A 23,338-nucleotide genomic window follows, 5' to 3' on the forward strand; every position below is an offset into this window, starting at 1 on the left:
TCACCTGCTCACACACGAAAATAAATGCACAACGCCACCACCTTGAAGTGAGATGATGGGCTTTCTTTTTTATCTGGTGAGGACTGAGGCTGCATCCACATCTGTCTTTACCACTGTCGTGCTCATATAGCTTGGGGATGAGGATTTTTGTGGTCACAACCGTCGGTGTCAATCGTTCATTTTAAATGAACATAATGACAATGTGAAAAATACATGCCCAAGATCAATTTAAGTTAGTGGTCCAGAAATAAATACAATGACACCTCGAAAATTTAGTATTGCCGGAAATCTCGTGTACTGGGTCTAACAACAAGTGCAACATGATGCTCGAGTGCTTGCGAGGGAGAAAAGAGCTGTAGATCAATCTGTCATAAGACCTAGGCAAACACCCTAGGGGGTCAAAGCAAATACATATCATGATGTTTGAGGTTTAATGCCGACGGTGAAAGCCCAAATGAAATGACATGTTTCATAATTGGAAGTCCTAATGACTCGCCTTGTCGACAGACAAGTACCTTGCTTGAACACCACACAAGCTCCAAAGGGGATAAGGAGCGGAGAGGGTCGCAGATATCATGCATATCCCAGTTTTGATGAACATTTTAACCTGCATTTAGGAAGCAAAATCTCAAAATTAGTACAGCCAAGAGCAAATGGATCACATGCGCATGTTACCAGTGTCAATTGCCACAGATGATTGATAAAGCTCAATGATCAGATTGTTCTAAGCAATTAGTTTGTCATTCAAGTTACCAAAAATTAAACCATAGTTTTTTTTTTTTTTAGGTTCGGAATGGCAGTTCATCACACAAATGTTTCATTGTACTGCAGAGAAATAAGGGGGTACCAGATGGATGAGGCATTCATGATAGCATATCATTGGTTTTCCTTGTATGGCAGTTCACAAGCAGCCAACGGGTTCTTCAACTTCACTTTCCCCAGCATTTCTGCTACAGTTCTGCAACGACATTGATTGCCTGGTCGAATAACATCCCCATAGGCAGCCATCTCGATGATATCGAGCTCCTTGTCTGCAAGATATATTTCATGTGCTAAGTTAAAATCCACCAACATAAGAGCATATCAGGATTCAAGGGCTGAATGCAACAAATTGTTCGATATCATCCACCACGTGGAACTTACTGCTAAGACAAGTGTAATCACTACAATGATAAGCTGTAGCAACAATGATGACAATAAACTCTATAGGTCACCTTAGGCATGATGTAATCACTAAGACAACTCTCATCAATTGTGAGCCATGTTGGTTCTCAGGTTACTGTTACTCATACAAAAGAATAAATTAAATACTAAATGCAGTAGAAAATGTTGTTGAGGTAGAAACCCTACTGTTTCCAATGTTTCTTCAATTTGGTAGATATTTTATTTCCTGAAAAGTATATAAATTGGAAAAGCCACAATGGATTGCTGATTCCTATTTTTGGCCTCATAATATTTGTAACAGGAATAAAAAAAATGCTATATTATTTTTATTTGCAACAAGTAATAGAAATCACTACAGCATGGACGAATATTTCCATTGTCATCAACATTCCTTCTGGTCTAATGTCTTTCATAAATTAAATTAAAATACTAGGGTGCTGAAGAAAATCACAGAAGTTTCAGAGCCATAATTCTAGTACGTGTACAATAGTTCATGGTGTAACACATTCGCACATCAGATACAGAAGCCTAACTCCATCTCATCTGTATATGAGATCTAAAAGAGGCAACTGGAGACAAAAGACTTTTGATTTGGGGTGAAAGCCACCACGTTGAATCATACTTCTATTTAGTGAAAGTCTCCCTAATCCTCATCTCCAATGAATGTAGACCTATCCACTGAACTTACATGTATCTGTGTTATGTGCAGTTTCTCTACTTCCCATCCTCTCATTCCATTTATTATCTAGGGAGACCTGATCTTGTTACCATGCCAAAAAGAAAATCTAATTCTCTCCTTGAGTCTAAAACTAATCTTCTTACAAAAAAAAAAAAGTGAAACCCACATATAAAAACGAAAGTAGTGGTTGTACATGCCCAGCCTTTTAGGCAGCTGATAACCTAAACTATCAGACCTGGCAGAGATAGCTCTTAAAAATAGCTCCTGATAAACCAATAATGGGATATCCTATGCTGTTCATGCTGAACTGCTCTAAGATTTTTATGACACAGGCTAACAGCTCATTTGGGATACTTGCAGTCAATTAGAAAATGTCTGTATTGTTGATATATATAATGTACATACTACATACAATAAGTTCCTACTCATCATGTTTTTGCACAGGGTAAGTGATGAAAACAGGATTCAAGCCCAGGACCTTACAATAAACTGTCAAATCTTTATCTACTAAGCTAACTGGCATCTTCCCTAGTTATCAAATTATTAAACTTAAATACATGCATGTTTGTATTCTTGGACTTTATGATGGCCATGTACAGTGAAGAAATGCAAGCTCTTCAGATGACTTGGAGTCTTTGACACCAAGGTAATGTTTGAAGCAACTTTACTTTAGCACAAAAGTTCACCCTTATTATCTTTCGTTGATATTAAACTCTTAAACTCAAGAATCAGTCACTATCAACAATGTCACCCTCCTAGCCCAACATTCCTCTTTGATGATGACACCCTGTCCAAGACAATACCATCAGTTCAGCTTTCGAGTATCAATTACCTTTATTGGGAGTGAGTACATGCAACATAAGTCATGAAAATCCAAAATTTTGACATTATGATTCAAAGCCTCATAAAAGCTCAACAGGCACAAGCACCTATATTTCCCCTTGCAGCCTTTGGCCATGTTCCATCTTTGATCTCTTCAAGTTACCTTTCATGCTCAACACATTATGAGAATGTGAAGGTTACCTATGGATACATCAATGGCAACCACAAAGGTAATGATCACCCTTCCAATCCTTGGGTGACATGATTAGAAAATTTCTCCATCGAATTCATTAACTAAGAAAATTTAATCTATGCTAAGCCATAATTTGACCAATAAATATCCAGACTCACAAAGTAAAGCAAGTTTCAATGTTTGACACCACCTATAACTGTGAGCTTCATAATGAATATCCAAATTTGTACTGTGTATATACCAAGACATCCATAATCTTTTCAACAAAAATTTTCTGAGATGGTTTTCTCTAAGAGCAATACATAAACGGGTTTATCACTGGTTGCAGTTCTCAATTGTAAAAAAAAGAAATGAGATTTGTCCATGGGAGCAGTCTAGGACCCAAAACTATAGTTTTTTTTTTTTTTATAAAAGTTAACTATTAGAAAATAACAAGGAAAAGGCCCTAAGAAAGCTTCATTTGACATAGAATATTACTTCCATGCAACATAGAATACATGTAATCTTGTAGCATGAGAAATTTATGCTAGTGGGAAAACCATATTAAATGAGATTGGTATATTAAACTTAAGCATAAAGTTATTCTCAGAAATGGACAACTTGGGTATATATGTAATACAAATGTTTTTGCCTGACTTTAGATTGATATAAGCAATGACTTTGATGTGCTATCTTATTACACTCATCTTACACAAAAATGAATTTTATGTGTTATCATCTGACACTCATCTTAACAAAAGTTATATAATGATAAATACACAATGATGTACTTGAATAAATTCTTGTTACAGAAGCTTATCTTTTTAGTTTGATTAGCACATGAAATTAGTGGATTCCACCATCATCTACGACTTAAAAGAAATGAACGCTGTGCAAACTATACAAACTCAAAATGACTAGGACACTCAATATGACTCTTCAAATCGAAGTTCTTTGAGAACAATGTTTAATTGCGAATGAGTAGAACCTCATGGAAAAATAAATCTCGTATGAAATGCATAGTATGCAGTAAAATAAAGACAAATTAATGCACAAAATATTCAATATTAATATTATTTATAACATGTACAATGAGAGAGAGAGAGAGAGAGAGAGAGAGAGAAACAACAAGAGAACAGGTGGCATACTTGCTAACAAGTTTGCAAGCTACAAGGCCTTACAAGCATGGTCCAAACAACCAACAAAGAGGAAGGTAAATATACCTCAAATTGGGTCCAGATAGGACCAATTATCTATTCAATAATAAGTGCAAATCAAAAAGGCTAACCAACCAAAGAGAATGGGCATGTGAATCAACATATAATATAGATCAACAAAACAAATATTAATCCATACGTCCAACAGCAAGATGTACTTGATCCAAGTTTGATTCTATGCACCAGCCAGATCCAATATCATATAAGAAGCCTTCTAATAACAACCAATATAATATATATAATAGTTTTAATAAAGAATTTTGATCTGAACGATATACTTTTCTGTGTTTCAAACTTGCTCTTACAAAAGTAATGTGGAAAGGATTGAAAAATTAACAAAAATTAGTGATGAAGAGATCTATGATAAATAAAGGATAAATTGAATGGGATAGCCTTTAACATCTATCAATAACTAATCAAATATGACATACGTTGGAGATACGAAAGTCTCATGCATGTTTCAAACTAAATAAAAAGAAGATGAAAACTGTATCTGGCTGTAACTTTTTCACTGTAGTCGTTCGGTCTTTTACTTAAAGGTAGATGCTTCCACACCATCCATGTAACTTTTGGCATCTTTTGTTTAAAAACTCAGTTATTCTTGTCATAATATCCGAAACCTCTATTATCATTGTTACCTAAAAGAGTTCGACTATGTCATCATCAAAATTCAACGAGTTTGAATTTTTCGTTACCATAAAAATCATCCACGACAAAAACATAGATTTTGAAGGAACTTCTTGGAGCATGATAACAAAACAATCGCGTGTAGATGGAAGAAAACAGCACCGGTGAACTTGACGTCACATGAGAAACCTTCCAGTTCTGCTTTGTCCACCAATTGCTTATCCGACTTCAACCTGTTCACTCTCGTCTGCAGAATTTGGCAGTTCTCCGCAGTTGTATCCCCACCTACATCAAGGTAATAAATTATAAGAAGAGTAGATTCAAGAAACGACAAGTCTCAAAACACGATTTTGATGGCAACACGAAAAAACCACAGCCGAAGAAGGCAAACTCTCTTTTCACCAAGCTCTCTCTCAAAATAGAAATTTCCTCAAAGACTGCCGACGACGCATCAGGATCACCTTTGGAGAAGGGGATGATGTGGTCGTACTCGTAGCAAATGCATCCGTGGCAATTCCAGAAGCGCTTGCATACGACGTTGCCGGCGGGGTCCTTGCGCCACCGCTCGGGGTGGCGGCCGGGCACCACCTCCGCCTTCTGCCAGCACAGAGCCTTGGCCTTGGCGTCGAAGACCCTCGGCCGATCCCTCTCCTTGCCCCCTTCCTCATCGCTTTCGCGACGAGGCCGAGGAGGCGACGGAATGCTCATCCCTCCGCCCCCAACGGCGCTCTCGAACTCTCCCACGAATCGACTAGTCTTGCTTTATGATGTTCTGGGTTTAGGCTTTTCCATCCTGAGAAGATCCAAGTTCAACCAGGACCCAAAATTGACTGAGCCCATGATTTGGTCACATCTATTTCGAGTAATATTTTTATCCGATTACTTTTACATTGGCCATAGCTTGCAAACTTGATCGATATACGAATTGAAATACTATCTGGAGTTTGCCTCCTGCGATTTTTTTTACTTGGTATCGCGGCAACATAATGCCAGAATAACAATTATTTGGACTTTAATCTAAATATACAAATTGCAATCTACATCCAAAGAGTAACTTAAATACTCCAAATCTTAGTCCATGAGACCAATACCGGATCTCCGTAATTTTCTCTCCAATCGGCTACCTTACCCAGGGATAAATGTAATTCTATCTCCACATCATAGCCAGAGTATGTCTACAGTTGGACTAGCGAGGTGCATTAACAGAAACAAGTGAGCAAGGCAAACCATAAAGGTGGAATTGATCTCACGAGCCAATACCACCTATAGTTGATATATCTATGAATCGGAAGAGCATTTTGATGTGATGAAAAAGACAATGATGGGATACGTACTATCTGAGATCATTCAAAACGACAATGCCAAAACAAACCTAAGACATAAACAATTAAAAGGCAAAGAATAAAGAGAGATATTTAACATAAATGCCAACACTGTAAACATGTGTACAGCTTTTGACAGCATATGGTTGGAGAAAGCATGTCCTCGAGTCAAATATAGCGGAACACCATATCAAGTTATCATACGTTGCACTTTTGTTTATGGGGGCAACAGCCCGATCAAACGGATTAAAGTCTTATGATATATAGGCATATATATCTTCTTGAGTTCACACACGGCTCCACAATGCTCTTACAGATCCACTGCCCCGAAAACCAAAGCCAGCAGATTACTTAGGACCAATGTCCTTCAATGCGCAAATCTGCTCTTCACCCATTGCAGACATGACAGTCACCACCAGGTCCTTCCCTTCGCCGAAACCTTCTTTAAGCTGCACCAACCATAGAGATATTCAAATTAGCACATCTTAGTTTTTAAAAAAAACCACACTTTGTGTCGCAAAGAAGGAACAGGCCGCAAATGATTTACAAAGTAATGAAGCAATAGGTGTGAGTAGCTTGCAGGAACATGCAATAAAGGATAATTAATATAAACAAGGCTTTTCAATATTGAAACTGCTGCAGACTTATATTAAGGGAATGATCGCTTGACTACTGATTAGATCGATTGACTACTGACTAGATATCGAAAGTGCTGATTAGATCGATTGACTACTGACTAGATATCGACGTCAATGCTCCCCGAGAATTCTAGAGAGACCATTGGTATAACACCCACAATGGAAACCATAGTTCTAGTGATCAAGCAAAATGTAGAGATATACTTCAACAGTGAACTAAGTTTAGCCTATTTCCACAAAAGACCTGCACACTAGTGTTGATCAGAAAAAAACCTGAATAGACACGTAAGTTGCACACATGATACATTGAAATAAATCTGCTTGAACTGAGAACATTCTTGACCTTGAAAAAGACCAAGCATTTTGCTTAAATCACTACTTGCAGTAATTTTCAAGCTCAATCATAGTGGGTGCACCCATCGATCTCTGTTCTAGATAAATACAAATCCTACTGTTTCTGATTGCTCATCCAGTTCAAGGGGACCCATGTCACATATATAATTCATATCCCACCAGAAGTTCATTGTCATAACTATAATTGTATATATACTATTCAGAGAGTTAGCACGTGGCACACATTTGTCATTAACCTATACATTTTTAAAAAAAATAAAATTTGGAGAATCTGAAGCAAAAGATCACTGCAGAACCACGACTGAGAAAAAAGTTTAAGAAAAACAAGAATTATTTCTTATTGTGCTATTATGCCATATACCTCAGACATCCCTATGAAGTACACCAAATCACAAAAAAACTGTCCTAAAAATGACTAAGCCCAGTTGTCCGAGCATAGACACTTACCAATTTGAAGTTTGATTAACCTTTTTATATACATTGCTAAAAGTGTGTTCCAAATATTTATTTTTCCAGAGCAAACAATCAAGTACAACAAAATCATATCATATGCCTAAGGTATCAAGTCATCCTAATAGAACAGAAGGGTCAATTAAATAAGAAGTTCATTGGTTGATGTTTTTTATCCTTATCTAATATATTTTTATTTTAAATATTCTCTATTTTTATGTCTCAAATCATATAGACAATTAATCAAAGATGCCCAGAAACAGTATACAAAATGTAACAAAATTTGTTCTTTACCCATGTTAATTGCCTCCTAAGGTCAAGTTGCAAATTTTAACACAGTTACAAGTTTGTATAGGACATATGGTTTGACTATAAATCGACAAGGGTGGAAAAAAGATGCAGGAGACTGAGAGATACACAGAGGCCAACTGAGCTGTCCACCATAATCTCCCTGCTTTACCAAATCAGAGCTACACACTAGTCAACTCTAAGAATCTATGAGAAATGTAAACAAAGTTAATATAAGTAGAAGAAAAAAAAAGATAAGACAGTTGCATGCACACAATAAGTAGAAGCAAATACATCTAGTGCAATAACCTGAGTAAGAAGTGTTTCATCAGTGGGAAGTCTCAGATCATCCTTTGTGTTACCATTTTCAGTCAACAGACTAACCTGACACATGCGACAGAGTCAAACATATAAGTTCAATAAACTAACCAAAAATGAAAATAACATCATATCTACAGATCATACAAAACCATCCTCTGAGATGTCAATAAGTTGATAGTCGGTACGTGTGACATGGGGAACCTGCAAAACCAATGAAAAAACAATGTTGAGAAACTACACGCATATATATTCACCCATGGAAACTAAAAAATAACTTACATCACAGTTGTGAGATGACGGAACAATATCTTCAAGCTTCTTGCCATTGAATATATCAATGGCAACAAAGTGGCATTTTGCATGGCCATGCTTTCCAGTTTTGGAGGTTGAAACTTCTACAACCTAGTAGAGCAATTACAGAATTTGTATCAAACAGTGGCACATAAATTAAAAAAAGGTCCACATGCTTAAATTAAATAAACATATCATGCAATCACTTGTTCCAACTTACTGAGAAGCAATAACGATTTTTGGCAGATTAGATTGATCCTTTTCTTTCATTTAGTTTTGATAGGCAAAGTTATAAAGAAGTATACTAAGCACATACATTTGGCCACTTTAATGGTCAACTTAAACACCATGTCTAAGATCACATAAACACAGGTGAGGCTTGAAATGAATATTCAGGGGGAGATAACTATCAGTGGATTCTACTCAAGATACAACTACAAAGATCAAGTTAACCTGATAACATTTATTTTATAAGCTAATTAAAAATTGAAAAAAGCATTTGATAGGCATTTTTCCTTGTCATGAAGTGTCTATAGAATTGAGATATTAAATAAATCAATGAGAGATAAAATGTGAAGAAAATGTATCATCATGGAAAATTTATTAGAGGTGATTTAAAGATTCTAGAATAAAAATGATTATTCCAACATTATCATCAAAATATCACAGATATGCAAAAAAAGAATATTTCATCTTTTCATTGCAAGGATGACCTAATATTACAAAATTAAAACAAACTTTTGCAAAAAAGAACATAAATAGAAGTTCCCACATCCAACAACAGTTAAGAACTCTTTTGGGATCAAGAGGTTGATGGCCTAAACTTACAGAAGACACACAGATGGGCTGTTTTTGCACCTCCAAGCCAGGGCGATAACCCCACTAAAAGACGTCCCAGAACATTTCTACTATTCTATTATTTTCACACTAAAGAACATGATAAAAAATATTAGATGAAATACAGGAAAAAAGATTGGCTGATTCAAGATGTGTTCAAGAAATATTTCTAAGAAATATTGCAATAGAACATATTATGCTACTGCTTACTGCACAAGTAGCTGAAGCAATCAACGTTTGTCATTCAGTGATCTTCATTTACAGGACCGGATCCAAATGCAAAGCTTTGGAATCGTATACTATGCGTTGACTCTCAAAACAAGGCTTCCTTGTAAACAGTGAAACTTGCATGAAACCATTAGCCCTAATGAGACCTCAACTCCTCTGAGAAGGATCCCCAGAAGTCCTATCATCAACAAACATAAAGATCCAGATCTATCTAATAGATACAATAAACTAAGATTCAATAGATCTATAAATAAACCACGCAAATAAAAAACATCAATGGTTGCGACAATTACTCAGAAATGTACAAAACTCGGAAAATCAATCAAAATGTCATTAAAAATGGGGAAGCCCCAACAAAACTCGTCTCCTGACCAATTAGCGTAGGATGAAATCCATCAAACAGTCAAAATTTTTCACCAAAGCAACAGGAACCAATGAACATAAAACAGACTAGGTCAGATCGGATCGAGATCAACCTTGCACGGCCTCGCCTTTATGACGATGTACCCATTCTTACGGATAGTTCCGGCCTGCTGCGGATAGGTCTTGGAAGCCCCAGCGTCGGCCTTCGACTCGAAATGATGTTCCTCGTCCGACATGCTGCTTGACTCCGATATCCGTATAGGGAGAAACGAAACGAGATTTAGACCGATCCAGCGATCCAAAAGAAGCAAAAACTTAGATCGGGCGATCCAAAAACAGAAAAAAGAGATCGAAGTGACTAGAGTTTGCTACCCGTATCGATCGTCAGGGAAGAAGCCGGGGAAGCGGTGGTGGCGGAGGTGGCGGCGAGGGGCAGCGGAAGGGCTTAAATAGCGGCACGCCTCGAAAGGGAGGACCGCCCGGATTCCAGCAGCGGCCTAGGGTTTCGATTAAATTCGCCCCTATCCTCGCGTCGCGTCCGCAGCAGATCCAGCCGTCAGATGCGGATGAGCTTTTACGAAGGGCGGGATTTAAGCCTGCCATATTTATGCGTTTGAACATATTGGAGTCGAAGACGCGAGGAATGAGAGCCTCGAGTTTTGCAGTGATGCCAAAAAATATCTCGTTCTCATTAAGCAAATAGATTAGGCTTCGGCAAACCATCGAGTGAAGTCCTGAGATCATAATTGTAAGAATTAGTTTCATTGGTCCAAATAATGTGCAGAATAACTTCGCATGAACATAAATAATAAATCTGAGTTCAAACTCAGCTATTATTTCTTTGCTGCATATATGAACAGCAAACAGTATTCACCAGTTGCAGATCTATTTTTGTTCTTTTTCTTTTCAGGCATTCATCTCCTTGCTGTAGCAACAAACAAATTGCAAATTCAGTTGCAAATTCATACTAGAGCAATAGAACAAATTGCAAATTTCCCTACTAATTTCATAATAGCACAATACTTGTTGAGAATAGCAAAGATTCTCATTATTTTTCCGCAAAGTCGATCTCAAAAAACTAAGTTTGGATGCAAAGCAGTATCTTATAAATCTTGGAAGAATACAGATCTCAGGCTAGAAAGAAAGCAAAACTACTTCCATTTGTTTGCGAGAACTGGAACGGAGAAATCGATGCAGTGAAGAAGGCTTCACAGAGATGACATCGAAAAAAATTCCATTTTCTTCGAGGCGCCGTTGAAGATTGGTGTGGCTGAAGACTATTCCGGGTGGAAGAACACCACCTTTTGGTAAGCTGTCACGGTCGCTCAATACAACAAGAGCACATTGAAGTAGGATGATTGGAGTAGTCACATATCCCACCTCAGGGCCAGATACCCTGGTAATTACCACTGTGTCTGGTTTCCGACCTCTTTGCGAAGCCAGGTTGCCGTCGCTATAGCCATGCCCGATGAACCACATAATGAAAGAAGCACTTCTGACCTCTTCCTCCGTAGGTCCAGTCTTTCTAAACCACCCAAGAGAAAAAACTGATGGAAATTTCAACAGAATTGATCTCCCAAGTGCAAACATTCCAAAGAGCCCAAGGAACAATCCAGTTACTACGAGCCGCAAAATGCCCAGTATAGATTTGGCACAAATCTTCACACTAAAATGGATAGGCTTCACTGTTGACCAGTACAACTTCCTCTTCTCTGCACACTCATCACTTTCGTTGACGCCTGCAAGGCCATGAGGATGCTCTGCTAGTATTGCATGTGTTCTTCGAACAACTGCAGCATCAACGGAAGGTAGCTTTATTGCCCAGAGCCCGAGTGTCTTATTATGTTCGATCAATGGTCCTTTGGCAGGTGGGGGGCCTACAATCTGCAATGTGGGATCTTAGCAGTGCTACCAAAGGCAAAATCATACTGCTCAAATCTACAAGGTTTTTGCTGCCTGTTATTTTTACACAAAGTCTATTGCATGTTTGATCAAAATAATAAACAAAGCAAACATTTGGGCAGAAATTTTGGTTTTAATTCAATCAACAAACTTGTCACCAAAGGTGGACAGAATGTTCTTCACAAATACAATTGCTGCAAATGTGTAGTCTAAAGTTACTAACCACAAAGATGAACCAAAGAAATGAAACAAACTAGTGCCATCATCAAAATCCTAAAGCACAAACAACCATTGTGCATCAAAAGACCTCATTATCAAAAGATTGTAATGAGGGCATGAAATAGAGAGACAAGCATTGCAATCTGAACAGAACATTGAGAAATAACATGGTTACAGATATCAAGAGGATAAATTCAAATTTCTTTAGAACATTGTACAAACAGACTCCAGCTTCAGGGTTCAGAGAACAGATTGAATGTTGCTAGATTACTAGAACCAACTTGGAAGTGGAAGCACAAAGATAAGTGTTTTGTAATGAACAGAAAATATATTATAATGTTCATAGAATCTGTTTTCAGGTGCGACAAGGATCTCCAAAAGGATTCATCATTCATCTAGTGCAGTGGATTGAAGCTAAACACTTGGACAGTTCGACAAATGCAAATCAGAGAAGAAGAATTTGAGATCACACGGGTTAAAAACCAAATCATGACATGCTCAGAAGAAAACAACCCCTTTCTCAGCTAATATTTATAGGTCAGAGATCACATCTATAACGAGGAAGGTTGCTTACCACAGGCCGAGCACTCTTCGGCCTCGACCTCCTGAGATCCAGCAACCGACCCACGTTTGCCATGCCGACAACCGCCGACTCGTACGTTCCGATGTTCAACACGATGCTCCTTTCCGACTCCACGCTCAAATACGCTTCCACCCGGTTCGGCACCGCCGGAGGCACCCACTGCCGGGAATGGAACATGAGCCCCAGCTCCGCCAGAACCGAGTCGAACCCGCAAGCCGAAACCACCAAAGATCCCGCCTTTTCGGCCCGCTCGTGGTACCTGGTCTCCGTCCTCTCGATGAACTCGGGCTCACCTGTGATATCGAGGTAGTCGGTTCCGGCCTCGACGCAGGCGGCGACGACGGGATCGCCGTAGAAGTGGAAAGGGCCGACGCAGTTGAGGATGATCCTGGTGCTGCGACATAGAGCGAGAAGGGAGGTAGGGTCGAAAACGTCGGCGGAGATGAGGGAGAGGGGCGGAGGGGGGGATGCGGCGGCGGCCCATTGAAGGGCTGCGGCCAGCTTGGAGGGGGAGCGGCCGGCGAGGGCGAGGGACCTGAGGGGGCCCGAGGCGGAGGAGAGGAACTTGAGGGCCTCGCGGACGACGTATTTGCCGGTGAATCCGGAGGCTCCAAGGATGATTACGTCGAACTCGCGGGATTTCACCGTTGCTGCCATGAGTTCGATTCCTTCCTCGGGATGGCAAAAACAGGCAGCTTACAGCCTCGGGGAGGAACACGTATGACGAGACTATTTAATATACCGGGAATGCGCTGAAATCAGATCAGCTGTCGGTATCCATGCAGCATCCAGAAAGAACTTGCCACCTACGCAACACCTCTACATGATCTATTGGGACCCGCATAAAGAAAGAGGACCCCAACAGATCCGAAATCCTGTACTCTGGTTTGGATGGGACAGCTGTGAATCCGTCCACATATTTTTGCTCGTGCAATGGTGATTAAGCCAAATTTCTACGTTTTGGTTCGATTGAAGAGGAGAAAAATAAAAAATAAAAAATAAAAAATAAAAAATAAATCAATTGAAGAAATAGTGATTAATTAATTTTTTATGTTTTTCATGAATAATCCTTTTTTTACTCAAACGATTATCAAACTTTTATAATAATACACTCATTAAATCTTTATAAATCAATTTTAATCATATTATTTTACAAAGCATCTAAGAAATATCCCGTAGAATTTTACAATTGGAAAGAAACAAAGTTTGAAACCCTATACAAAATGATATACTTGCAATGAACTATGTGAAAGAGAGGAAAACATAGGCGAAGTCAGCTATTTTAAACATGAGGCATAAAAATATGAAAGAGACAAAAACATGAGGCTAAATCAGCTAATTTAAACAACTTTATCCTGAATTGATCATCTTCTTCCCTGGTATATAATATGTTTCATTTATAAAGATAAATATCAATCACACACTTGAGAAGTCGAAGAGTTCGTTAAATCCGATGGTTCTTACAGTTCTATTTTCGAACAAATAGTTCATCAATTATTGCATGAAATCTACAAACGCGTAAAAGCACATTGTACTTTGCTCAATCGACAGCCAACATGTACAATGCATCTGATGTCTAACTCTAGCGATTAACTGAGAAAACTATCACTTCGTCAACCCTGACAAGTATACTTCTTTAAGAACTACTCCTGTGGAGCGAATGCATGACCCAATGGTATTCGTTGTCTATGACACCTCCTTGTCGTCCTTCCCCATGCCATAATATTCTTCCCATCATTTTCCAAATCGGTATGAGTAGGCTGTAACCGAGGGGGACTGTCATCACAAACCTCCGCAATGGTGATGGCCAAACTCCTTGGCCGTCCCCTCCCCCTAGATCGAGAACTTGGCATGTTTTGGCTTGTGCTCCTCCTAGCGGAACTGGTTTGTCGGGACTTACCTGCTCTTATCATTCCACCAAGAGCCTGAAGATCCTCAGTCACTTCATGCCTCGACAATGACACAAGTGCTGGTAGGATATCTCTCTGGAAATCTCTCCTCTGCCTTCTTTTTCTTGCCTGGCCCCTACGAGGCCTGGGAAGAAGCAGCGAGGCCATGGACTTCTCATCATCCTTTGGCTTCTCCTGTTGACATGGTTTGCAAGAGTACTCATCTGGCTTGAGTTCTTCCAGCTTCAATGTCAATGACTCAAAAGTATCTAATCCACCATCATCATCTGAAGCCTCAATTTCTGCATTGGACTTAACCGCCTCTGCCAACAGATACAAGGAATCAAATGATGAAGGAGCAAAGGAGCAAAGGGGCTGCATATGATCACGAACATCCACTGAGATGGAAACAATAGTATCTGCTGCCAGTCTTGCACAAGCATCCCCAAAGGATGTCTTCTCTTGTTTCATTGCAACTTGTGTCACTGGGCAATTCATATCTACGATCTCAACCCATGAAAAATTATTTGCTTCTTGCATTTCATCAGTTGGTGCTTCCAAATCAATTTTACTAGTTAGATTGTCAGCAACCCTTGCCAGAGAAAGTGATGATGGAGTCTGTCTCTCATCTTCCGCTGACATCCCAAACAACCTAACACCATCAGCAGGCATGAGATCAGAGTTCAGATTGATGTCATTTCTTAAGCCTGGGTTTCTAATTGCCTTTCCTTTCCCATGCCTCTTCAGATCATTGACAAACAATTGTCCATCACATGAAACAGAATTTGAGCAGTCAAAAATCCTATGGGAGTTATCTGGTGGACTAAAATTTCCTTCGACATTCAAAATGTCAGTTGTTATGGCTCTATAAGTTATGCTTTCGTTGATGTCAAATGATGACAAAGAATGCCTCAAGGCACAAACAGAAGAACCTTTATCCTTGGCTTTTTCTGATAGAAATTTAGAAGGATAGGTATAATCCTTGACAAACATGTCACATTCAGCAGAACCTTTGCAAGAAGGCTTTTCTCTAAGCCAAATTACATCGTTTGATGATTCATCATGCTTTCTGGCAAAACTTTGTCTGTTCGTGAAGCCATATTGAATACCACCAAGGATTCCCTGGTTCAGATTCAAATCCTTTCCAGAGTTTATATCTATAAACTGCAAGTCCCTTGAGCACTTAAGTGGTTCATGAATTTTGGAGTTCTTGTATGGTGAAGTATTGCAACGAGCATCAAGGTTTGGCTTCTCTAGATTACATGGTGAACGGTGTATTCCTGTTGAAGTAGAACACATTTGGATACCATGATGATGACCATTCACAGGGGAGGAGGATTTATAATCAAGTCTTTTATGTGGCTGCAGATCACCATTGAAATCTATTTTGTCACAAACACGCCTGTTGCTTTGATTTGCTGCATTGTAGTTCTTGCCCTGTCCATTCAACGTTGATGATCTACTGAAGCATGGAAATGCTTGAACTGCAATCGGAATCTGGTTTACACTGTTGGATGGCATCCTCCAAGGAGTCAATGCAGATGCAGAAGTTGCACAGGGAAAAGGGGATACAACTGACAATGCAGAGCTGACTTGAGAAGATGTGCATCCTGGATAGTTCGAGGTAACATAATCTTGACGTCCAAAGATTTCAGTGGAGTGGGTAGTTTTATCTCCAAACCACATCTCTGCTTGATTCTGATCAGGCAACTGAGTTTCTCGAGCTTTATCAAGTTTCAGCTTTATTGACTCGGATGACATTGGATACTTCTCACTAAAGAGGCCAGAATCGATGGAATTGACAACAATTTTGCTTTGACCTGGGAATAACAAAATAGATATTTTGAAAATTTGAATTATATACAAAACATCTGGAGCATTAAAACCTAATAAAAGATACAAAAATAATTAGAGATGCAGTGGAAAGTGAGTAATAAAAAATTTATGTGCATATGACATCGCTTGGTAGAGGACCTGTGGTTATAGTCATCAAGGAGAACAGCAAACAATATGTCCCAACAAGCTAAAATCATGAATAATCTTGAGGTCTGAGATTTAGAAGGTATCTGTGGTTGAGAAATTGCATCAATATAAACAAGTTACCAGATCATTATAAATATGAGCCATTTAACTTACCAGAATCACCATGTGATAACAGCCATTGACGTCCCCTTTCAACTTTGTTTGTGTCGAGGTAGTTCAAGCTAACTTCATTTATGTGTTTATCCATGAAAAGGTTCCTTTGTGGAGAATTACTTTTTGATCTTGTCAGGTTCCATGGCTGTTGAAGTTCTTCAATGTCCGAATTCAAGCCACTGGATTTATAAGAACCTAAACTTATAGCACCTTCCTCAAATGAATCTTTAAAAGGCTCATTCAGATCAGCCAACCTGTGAATGGATAGACCATTTCTAGGATGCAAATCTGATTTTGAAATATCTTTACCGGAGACATGGATTTCAACATTGCCAAGAGTCAACTTGACATTGTTATCAGCCTTAATTCCACTAATCCTCTTAAGAGTTTCAGCAGTCATGATGCATGGCTCAGAGACATTTTCCCCTTCTGTTCTTTCTATATCTTCATTTTCAATGTAAGCATCACCAGGAAGATCAAGGTCAAACATTCTTTTAGGAATTGTCTTAAACTTAGTATGTGGTCCATCATCCTTCAAATTTCCTCCACTTTTAGTTGAACTGCACTGTGTTGCACCTTCCTTCAGAAAGTTTGAGACTCTGTCATCATCATTGTCTCTGACATTTGCTGTAGTGTGACTGGTATTTGCTAGAGAAGGATGGGGTAGATGCCACATCTTTTCACCAAATTCAGGAGGCATTTGAGACAGAAACATACTCAACTTAGATGTCTCCGCTGGTCCAGAAGATCTGTCCGGTTGTTTATTCCTAAGTTTATGCATTAACTCCTTTTGTATTCTATAAAGTCGATGAAGTTCATAAACCTGGATCAAAAAGTGCAACTTGACTGTTAGAAAACAGTTTCTGCTGAAAAAAATACGATAAATGATAAATGTTCATTTTCCTGCCCTGAAAAGGACCAACCAGTATCTTAGCAAAATACATCCTCGTATCCTGAAGGACCAATGCAGTAACTTCAACAGAAAGAGAACAGAAGCATCGTATACTTCAAACTACCAGAAGTTTTTAACAAGTTTCTTTGGTTCAAAGGGTGTCTAATGGACAATAACTTGAGACATGAAGATACAATGGGAAGCCATATGGTAGTCTCTATTACATGTGATTTGCTCACAGTGCATGTATAACATCTAGAAAGATAGCATCGAGGATTCAGTATAATGTTATAATCAAAATTTTACATTGATTTGAAAACAAACCTGCTTCTGGAATATAGCTTCATGTTCAATCATAGTTTGCTTCAACGTTTCTTTGTCATAGTCTGACCAGCTACTGACTCCCCTTGACTTGAAATTATTGCATAGTTGATCGTTCAAGGCTTTATCCTCGCAAAAAGGATTCCAACTAAAGTTTCTGTCCTTGATTAGATTCCTTGCTGGATGATATCCTGGGAGGTAGCTTTTACATTGCACTTTTGTTCCCATTCCTAAGAAAATTCCAGGTCAAAAGAAGTAATTATAACAAGATCTTAAGAGATGCATTTCTTAAGTTCTATTGATTGAGGATCTCCAAATTACAAGTTACTTCTATTGCAGTAGTGAGATTCATGAGCACAATGCTTCTTAGCAAACACAAAAATGACTGGTACAAGTATAGAAAAGAATATTAGATAAGCTTATGGGAGTCCCATACTTCTTAGCACTCTTTAACATGAAGAGAGACTGAAGTCATTTTTAGAACAAACAACTTGGATACTGAAGAAAAAATGTGATGAGATTAATGACTTGTGTTCCTGATTTTCAATGTTGTTTTCAGCAAGCAAAGTACTTAGTAACGTAGCAAGTAAGCATTAAAAAAAGATCTGATTGGTGACTCACTTCCTCCTCTTAGTTTAGAGTATGATAAACAGAAATCTTGACTCAGTTATTGGACACTCTTACAAGCTGTCAAATGTTCATTCGGAACTCTACTAAATTATGGGCACCAAATCTTCTTCATTCATCTAAGTGAAATGTTAAATGAAGAACCTGAGCTTTAGTGAAAGTATTATAGAGCCCTAGAAGTTAGTCTTCGGTTGACCTACTGCATCAAAATCAGCTCTGCATTTGTGCATCTGTTGATATTTACTATCTACATGTCCCTTACATTACTTTTCAGATATTCACATAATATGTTTACTATAGGAAAGCATGATCTTAACATTTATGTAGGTTATGCACTAATTAAATTATAGACAAGGAAAAAACAAAGCTAACAGACAATTTAAATGTAGTTGAGTTTCACTAATAGCCTTGAATTCAGATTATCGAGAACTGGTTTGTTATGGACTCATTTCACCTGCTCTTTTACAGGCTGAAACAATATCTTCAGGACATTTTTAAACAGATATTTTGGCATAGTGATGCTTTTCAAGAGGATCAACCACTATTTTCACAACAAATATTACTATAGAGTACTGCAGCAAAGTGATATTACTGGACAAACTTAATTTAGTTAGCATACATATTACTACTTTTGTTATTACTGCTACCACTACCATTATCATCTTAACCTATATAATGCAGAGGGTCTTCAGACTAATAATGGCATCTCACGCCTACTACTTCTCCATAACTAAGTTTCAAATAAGTATATTAAAAAAACAAAAAATATTGAAGACTAGAGCGCAAGTAAGCAAACCATCAGCCGTATACTGGATTAAGTTGGTACGAACATAAAAGATAAGCAATAAATTTTCTTAGAACAATTCAAATTACCAGTTAAAGAAGACTAGCAATAGAAAGTGTCCAGCAGAACAATCTGCCAATAGGCTCAGCTGCTAGAGAATTAACACAATATATTGCTGTTTACATTGTAAGCTCAGAAGTTTCATATATTTCACGCCTGGGACAACAATAAAACCTGATTAATTTTCTATTTACCTACAAAAGAACTACCATAAGATAATTATTTGTAAGAAATGCACAACGCTGAACATATAATTGAATATGGAAAGATGAATAAGTGAAAGGATTGTAAACTATGTAGAAATCAGAAAAGTATGCAATTAAAAAAATATCAACTGATTTCAATCAGTTTCAATTTGCATAAAATTTAAAGAATATATTAGCATACCCATCTTCTGAAAATTGTCATCAGCAATATTTTCATGCTGGATCTGTTGATGAGGCTATCAATAACAGTTTGTTTATGCATTAGTTTTACAATATTCAGAATTGAAAATAGCAGCATTGCTAGAAACCAGCAGACAGATTAGGGACTGAAAAAGCAAAAGTAATGCAGGATTTTAACAAGGAAACTCCAAATGGTTGGTCCTGTTGTCAGCACTCACAATTACAACATTACAACTATTTGAAACATAACCGCAGCGAATATACCCAGGTGCAAAGTGAAGATCATCTTCCTAATCATAGTTGTAAGAAATAAGTTATCTAAGAGACAACCTGGGAAAATTTTAATGAAGGAAAATCTATGATGGCCAATTAAAGGTGGTTCATGCATGAGTTATTCAGACATGACCTTTGATACATATAAAGAAAGGATCGCCTTGTAGTTTGACAGATAGCTTAAACTATGAAATGTGCAAGTGCACATTCATACATACTACAAAGTATGACGATTGAGGAGAATGAGATAACATGTAAAAGGCAATTCAGAGGCTCTGTTCATCTTTCAGTTCCGAATCTCAATAATGTATAAGATATATCTAGGTAGTTTTCCAAAACTTTACATAATTGTATGGCTAACAATAGAATATACCAGCTGCGATATGGCAGAGATAGAGAGAAATTGTCAGCAAGATTTACCCATCAAGTCATTAATTAAGGTTGGTTCGCATTATACATCAAAGTAAAAGAAGCCTTGAACAATGTCAACTTGAAGGACCAACCTCCTAATACTGAATTAACAATTTTGGAATTTCCCTACGCTATTAGTGCTGGGGAATGTGAGGCCTCTAGTGTTGGCATAAAATAGAAATCTCCATTCATGGACGAAAGCGGCGAATGTTAAGTAACAGATCAGAAGCAACATGCTTTTCATGAATATTGTTTACAGAAACAAGGAACAAGAGTCTAGACTTGACGCGTGATTTTACAACTCAAAGTCAACCCCTAAATAGCATAATTTAAGCCCAGCTGTAAAATATAACGCAAAATCTACTGCACATTGTGATTAGAATCATAATCTAAGCACAACATTTTCTAGATTGAGAACACAGATTCAAGCAAAATCCTAGACGAAGAAAAAGGGAGATCTCCATCTAAGGCCAAAACAAGCATCATAAAATGCAAATCCTCGATCCACAGAACCATCAAGCGATACCAAAAAGAAACACCGATCGCTGACAAAAGAATGAACTGCTCGACATAGAACAGACGAGCTGAAGACAACGATCCCCAAGCCAAAAATCTCGCCATGACGCGATAATTCGATAGTAAACGACCCAACAAGCAAGCAAAACCCGAAATCCACATGAACAAGAAGATACGGCGCGGCGCGACGCGAGGCAAATTTACCTCCGTAATTACAAAGGCGTCGTGATTCCGGAAAAGAAAGAGAGAGAGAGAGAGTCGAGGAGGTACAGGGCAGCAAAGAATATTTAGAAGCCGTGACGGAAGACCATTGGAGGAAGAAAAAGGCTACAGATCTCCATCAGATTGGAAGGCACAAAGCGCACGCACTCGGACAGAGAAGAAAAGGTTGGAACTCGGGAGGAGAGGGAGATCCCAGATAAGAAAATCTCCACAACATCGAACGACCTTCCAACAACAGTGACAGAAAACTTGTCAACCTCTGGTCTTAATATTCTCTCTCCTTTTTTCCACCCCCCCACCCCTCCTTCCCCTCAAAATTCCTCACAATAATATCTTTGTAATAAATAGATTTGGAGTTTGGGATTCTCCTTCTCTCCCCCACCTTCCTTGTTTCCTGGTGCTGAGAAAAACTGGAGAACTAAAAGGAATGATGTTATTTCTTGTGCTGCAAAAAAGGACAATAGCAGACCTAAAATCTACAAAACCCAGCCATCTTTTCTCATCACTACCCATTTTTTTTTGTACTATTTTTTGACTCCCATGGGGTTTGTGGATATTGACAAATTAGAATTGTAGGCTGGTGTGGGGCCACCCAGGGATTAAACAAAAGTTGGTGGCAAACTGGCAATGCCACTCCACTTGGGGATTATTACCAGACTGGGAATGAGATGAACCATGTGCCATTCATACACCCCCAAGAAAAAAATATATGTGAGAAAGATTTGAAGTGGTGGCATCAGATTATAACTATAATGACAGCGCTTGTTTGTGTGGGGCTGAGGTTTTACTCTTAATAACAAGTCCAGATTGGTGTGGGGTTTGGCTGTGGTTGGAATTGGGAAGTTGCTTGATTGATTAAGAGTTAAACATAGGGTCAAGTGGACTAACCTTTTTTGATCCCAAAAGAAAAACCAAACCTTTATCAACTCAGATTCTTTTAGTATTGTGATTTAGATTGGTTAAAGCTTTCCTGGTGGGTTAACTTTTGGAGATCACAGACCACATTCCAAAAGATTTTTAGACATTATTTATAATTAGCTCAGTTAGGGTCATGCACAGTACATGACAACCTTCAACCCATTGTGGAGTTGGGGGAATCATGGATGGACTTTAATATGCTTAAAGGATGTTATAACTACAACATCCTCTCTCTCTCTCTCTCTAAAATGTACTATATATATACATATAGAGAGAGAGAGAGAGAGAGAGTGAAAAAAAGGAAAAAATCACTGAGCAGGAGGCAGCTTGGAAAGCTCAACCTGTCATTCCATTGGTACATGAAGGGCTCATAGATCATTTAAGGGTTGTCTCTGCCAACCTTGGGGAGAAAGCAACCAGCCTTTAATCAGGCGACCTTGCGCTGTTGCAGGTGAAGAGGGGCTCCATCTCTCATCCCGCACCATCATTATCCTTGGAGAAGGCAAGAGAGATTCAAGATTTGTGGTACAAATGAGGTCCTGAATTGTGGAGGATCATCGTTGATCTCTGCAGGGATTGTATGTGAATCAAAATAGACCATCAAACTCATTTTCTTAACTAGTTCACCAACTGCTACTGCTACTGATATAAGCTGTACATGATCATACCCGAGGTGGATCCCATTTGTGTCCCAATCATGCCGGACATCATCAACATTCAACTCCTGCACAAACAATGCAATTCATTAGCCACTACGATTTGTTTTCCTTTATTTTACTTGTATGATGTGTTCCTCTAAAAGTTGTATGATCCGAACCGCTAATTACCCTACGTGGCCAGATAAAGAAACCGCATCAGCCATGCCAAGTCGCATGACTTGATCGCTCGATATCTAAACGGTTGATCGAGTCGCGCATGTTAGCACGGTTGGCACCGGCAATTATAGCGCAGCTTGAAAGAAATGACGAGGACATGGTTGTTGAGTTGCCACATCAGTCGACCTCGACCTGAGTCACGACTCAGCTCGTCGTTGGACGACTACATCAGGTTTTATGTTTATTTGGCGGCCTATAGGAAGATATTAGGCAGTCGTGAGGTCATCGGTGGCAGCTCCGTAAGGTGTTTTCGTCTTCCGTAAATATCCCTCATCTATGCTGGGAATTACGAGTAACGTATGGTGATGTGCCCCTGTACGTTTGTCCTGTTTGGGGCATTCCTCTTGTTCCCGTCTCGTCGGTCTCGGATCACGTGGGAAGTCATGTGTTGCGTGATATATAACGTGCGCCGAAAGGTCACAAACTTGGCGTTATCGAACTATCGGTCAACTGATGGATCCGTTTGATGATTGATATCAGGATCCGATTAAACCACAGGACGCACATTAACAACATGGCGTTTTAACAGCGACCAGTGATTTTGTATAAGC

General features: G+C 38.7%; 3 protein-coding genes across 8 annotated transcripts; all 3 read right to left on the reverse strand.

Annotated features, from left to right (window-relative positions):
- Positions 1-248: 248 nt before the first annotated feature.
- Positions 249-5,436, reverse strand: LOC135624644 (uncharacterized). The gene is made up of 4 exons (XM_065128467.1): positions 5,143-5,436; positions 4,844-4,966; positions 848-1,031; positions 249-607 (listed from the first exon to the last, which is right to left on the reverse strand). The coding sequence occupies exons 1-3, from the start codon at positions 5,387-5,389 to the stop codon at positions 877-879; spliced, it is 525 nt and encodes a 174-aa protein (XP_064984539.1). The 5' UTR covers positions 5,390-5,436; the 3' UTR covers positions 249-607; positions 848-876.
- A 632-nt stretch (positions 5,437-6,068) lies between these two features.
- Positions 6,069-13,173, reverse strand: LOC135624642 (eukaryotic translation initiation factor 5A-2-like). Of its 5 annotated transcripts, XR_010491760.1 has the most exons (8): positions 12,469-13,173; positions 10,648-11,657; positions 10,146-10,507; positions 9,887-10,010; positions 9,393-9,588; positions 9,174-9,272; positions 8,334-8,456; positions 8,226-8,255 (listed from the first exon to the last, which is right to left on the reverse strand). XR_010491760.1 is itself a non-coding variant. In XM_065128466.1 (6 exons), the coding sequence occupies exons 2-6, from the start codon at positions 10,007-10,009 to the stop codon at positions 6,351-6,353; spliced, it is 480 nt and encodes a 159-aa protein (XP_064984538.1). In that variant the 5' UTR covers positions 10,010-10,018; positions 10,146-10,418; the 3' UTR covers positions 6,069-6,350. The 5 variants fall into 5 exon arrangements, 3 of the variants coding, with proteins under 3 accessions (XP_064984538.1, XP_064984537.1, XP_064984536.1); XR_010491759.1 differs by having other exon boundaries at positions 9,174-9,588; XM_065128466.1 differs by lacking the exons at positions 9,174-9,272; positions 9,393-9,588; positions 10,648-11,657; positions 12,469-13,173 and adding exons at positions 6,069-6,452; positions 8,043-8,117 and having other exon boundaries at positions 8,199-8,255; positions 9,887-10,018; positions 10,146-10,418.
- A 728-nt stretch (positions 13,174-13,901) lies between these two features.
- Positions 13,902-21,488, reverse strand: LOC135624645 (uncharacterized). 2 transcript variants are annotated; one of them, XM_065128469.1, is made up of 5 exons: positions 21,043-21,488; positions 19,216-19,342; positions 17,719-17,945; positions 16,503-17,325; positions 13,902-16,186 (listed from the first exon to the last, which is right to left on the reverse strand). In XM_065128469.1, the coding sequence occupies exons 3-5, from the start codon at positions 17,941-17,943 to the stop codon at positions 14,121-14,123; spliced, it is 3,114 nt and encodes a 1,037-aa protein (XP_064984541.1). In that variant the 5' UTR covers positions 17,944-17,945; positions 19,216-19,342; positions 21,043-21,488; the 3' UTR covers positions 13,902-14,120. The 2 variants fall into 2 exon arrangements, with proteins under 2 accessions (XP_064984541.1, XP_064984540.1); XM_065128468.1 differs by having other exon boundaries at positions 20,977-21,488.
- Between the last annotated feature and the right edge of the window lie 1,850 nt (positions 21,489-23,338).

This window comes from Musa acuminata, chromosome BXJ2-10 (assembly GCF_036884655.1).
Source record: "Musa acuminata AAA Group cultivar baxijiao chromosome BXJ2-10, Cavendish_Baxijiao_AAA, whole genome shotgun sequence".
Classification (NCBI taxonomy): domain Eukaryota; kingdom Viridiplantae; phylum Streptophyta; class Magnoliopsida; order Zingiberales; family Musaceae; genus Musa; species Musa acuminata.

Bases quoted from the DNA above. Each gene is read 5' to 3' on its own strand.
- LOC135624642 (XM_065128466.1), bottom strand. From the start codon at position 10,009: ATGTCGGACGAGGAACATCATTTCGAGTCGAAGGCCGACGCTGGGGCT. The intron at 8,457-9,886 runs GTTGATCTCGAT...TTGCTCTACTAG, and splicing joins TAAAGGCGAGGCCGTGCAAG to GTTGTAGAAGTTTCAACCTC. The intron at 8,118-8,198 runs GTATGATCTGTA...CGCATGTGTCAG, and splicing joins ACATCTCAGAGGATGGTTTT to GTTAGTCTGTTGACTGAAAA.
- LOC135624644 (XM_065128467.1), bottom strand. From the start codon at position 5,389: ATGAGCATTCCGTCGCCTCCTCGGCCTCGTCGCGAAAGCGATGAGGAA. The intron at 4,967-5,142 runs GTGATCCTGATG...ACCTTGATGTAG, and splicing joins CATCATCCCCTTCTCCAAAG to GTGGGGATACAACTGCGGAG. The intron at 1,032-4,843 runs GTGCTGTTTTCT...TATATCTTGCAG, and splicing joins ATGTGACGTCAAGTTCACCG to ACAAGGAGCTCGATATCATC.
- LOC135624645 (XM_065128469.1), bottom strand. From the start codon at position 17,943: ATGGGAACAAAAGTGCAATGTAAAAGCTACCTCCCAGGATATCATCCA. The intron at 17,326-17,718 runs GTTTGTTTTCAA...TTTTTGATCCAG, and splicing joins AAGCTATATTCCAGAAGCAG to GTTTATGAACTTCATCGACT. The intron at 16,187-16,502 runs GTAAGTTAAATG...TGTTATTCCCAG, and splicing joins GTTATCACATGGTGATTCTG to GTCAAAGCAAAATTGTTGTC.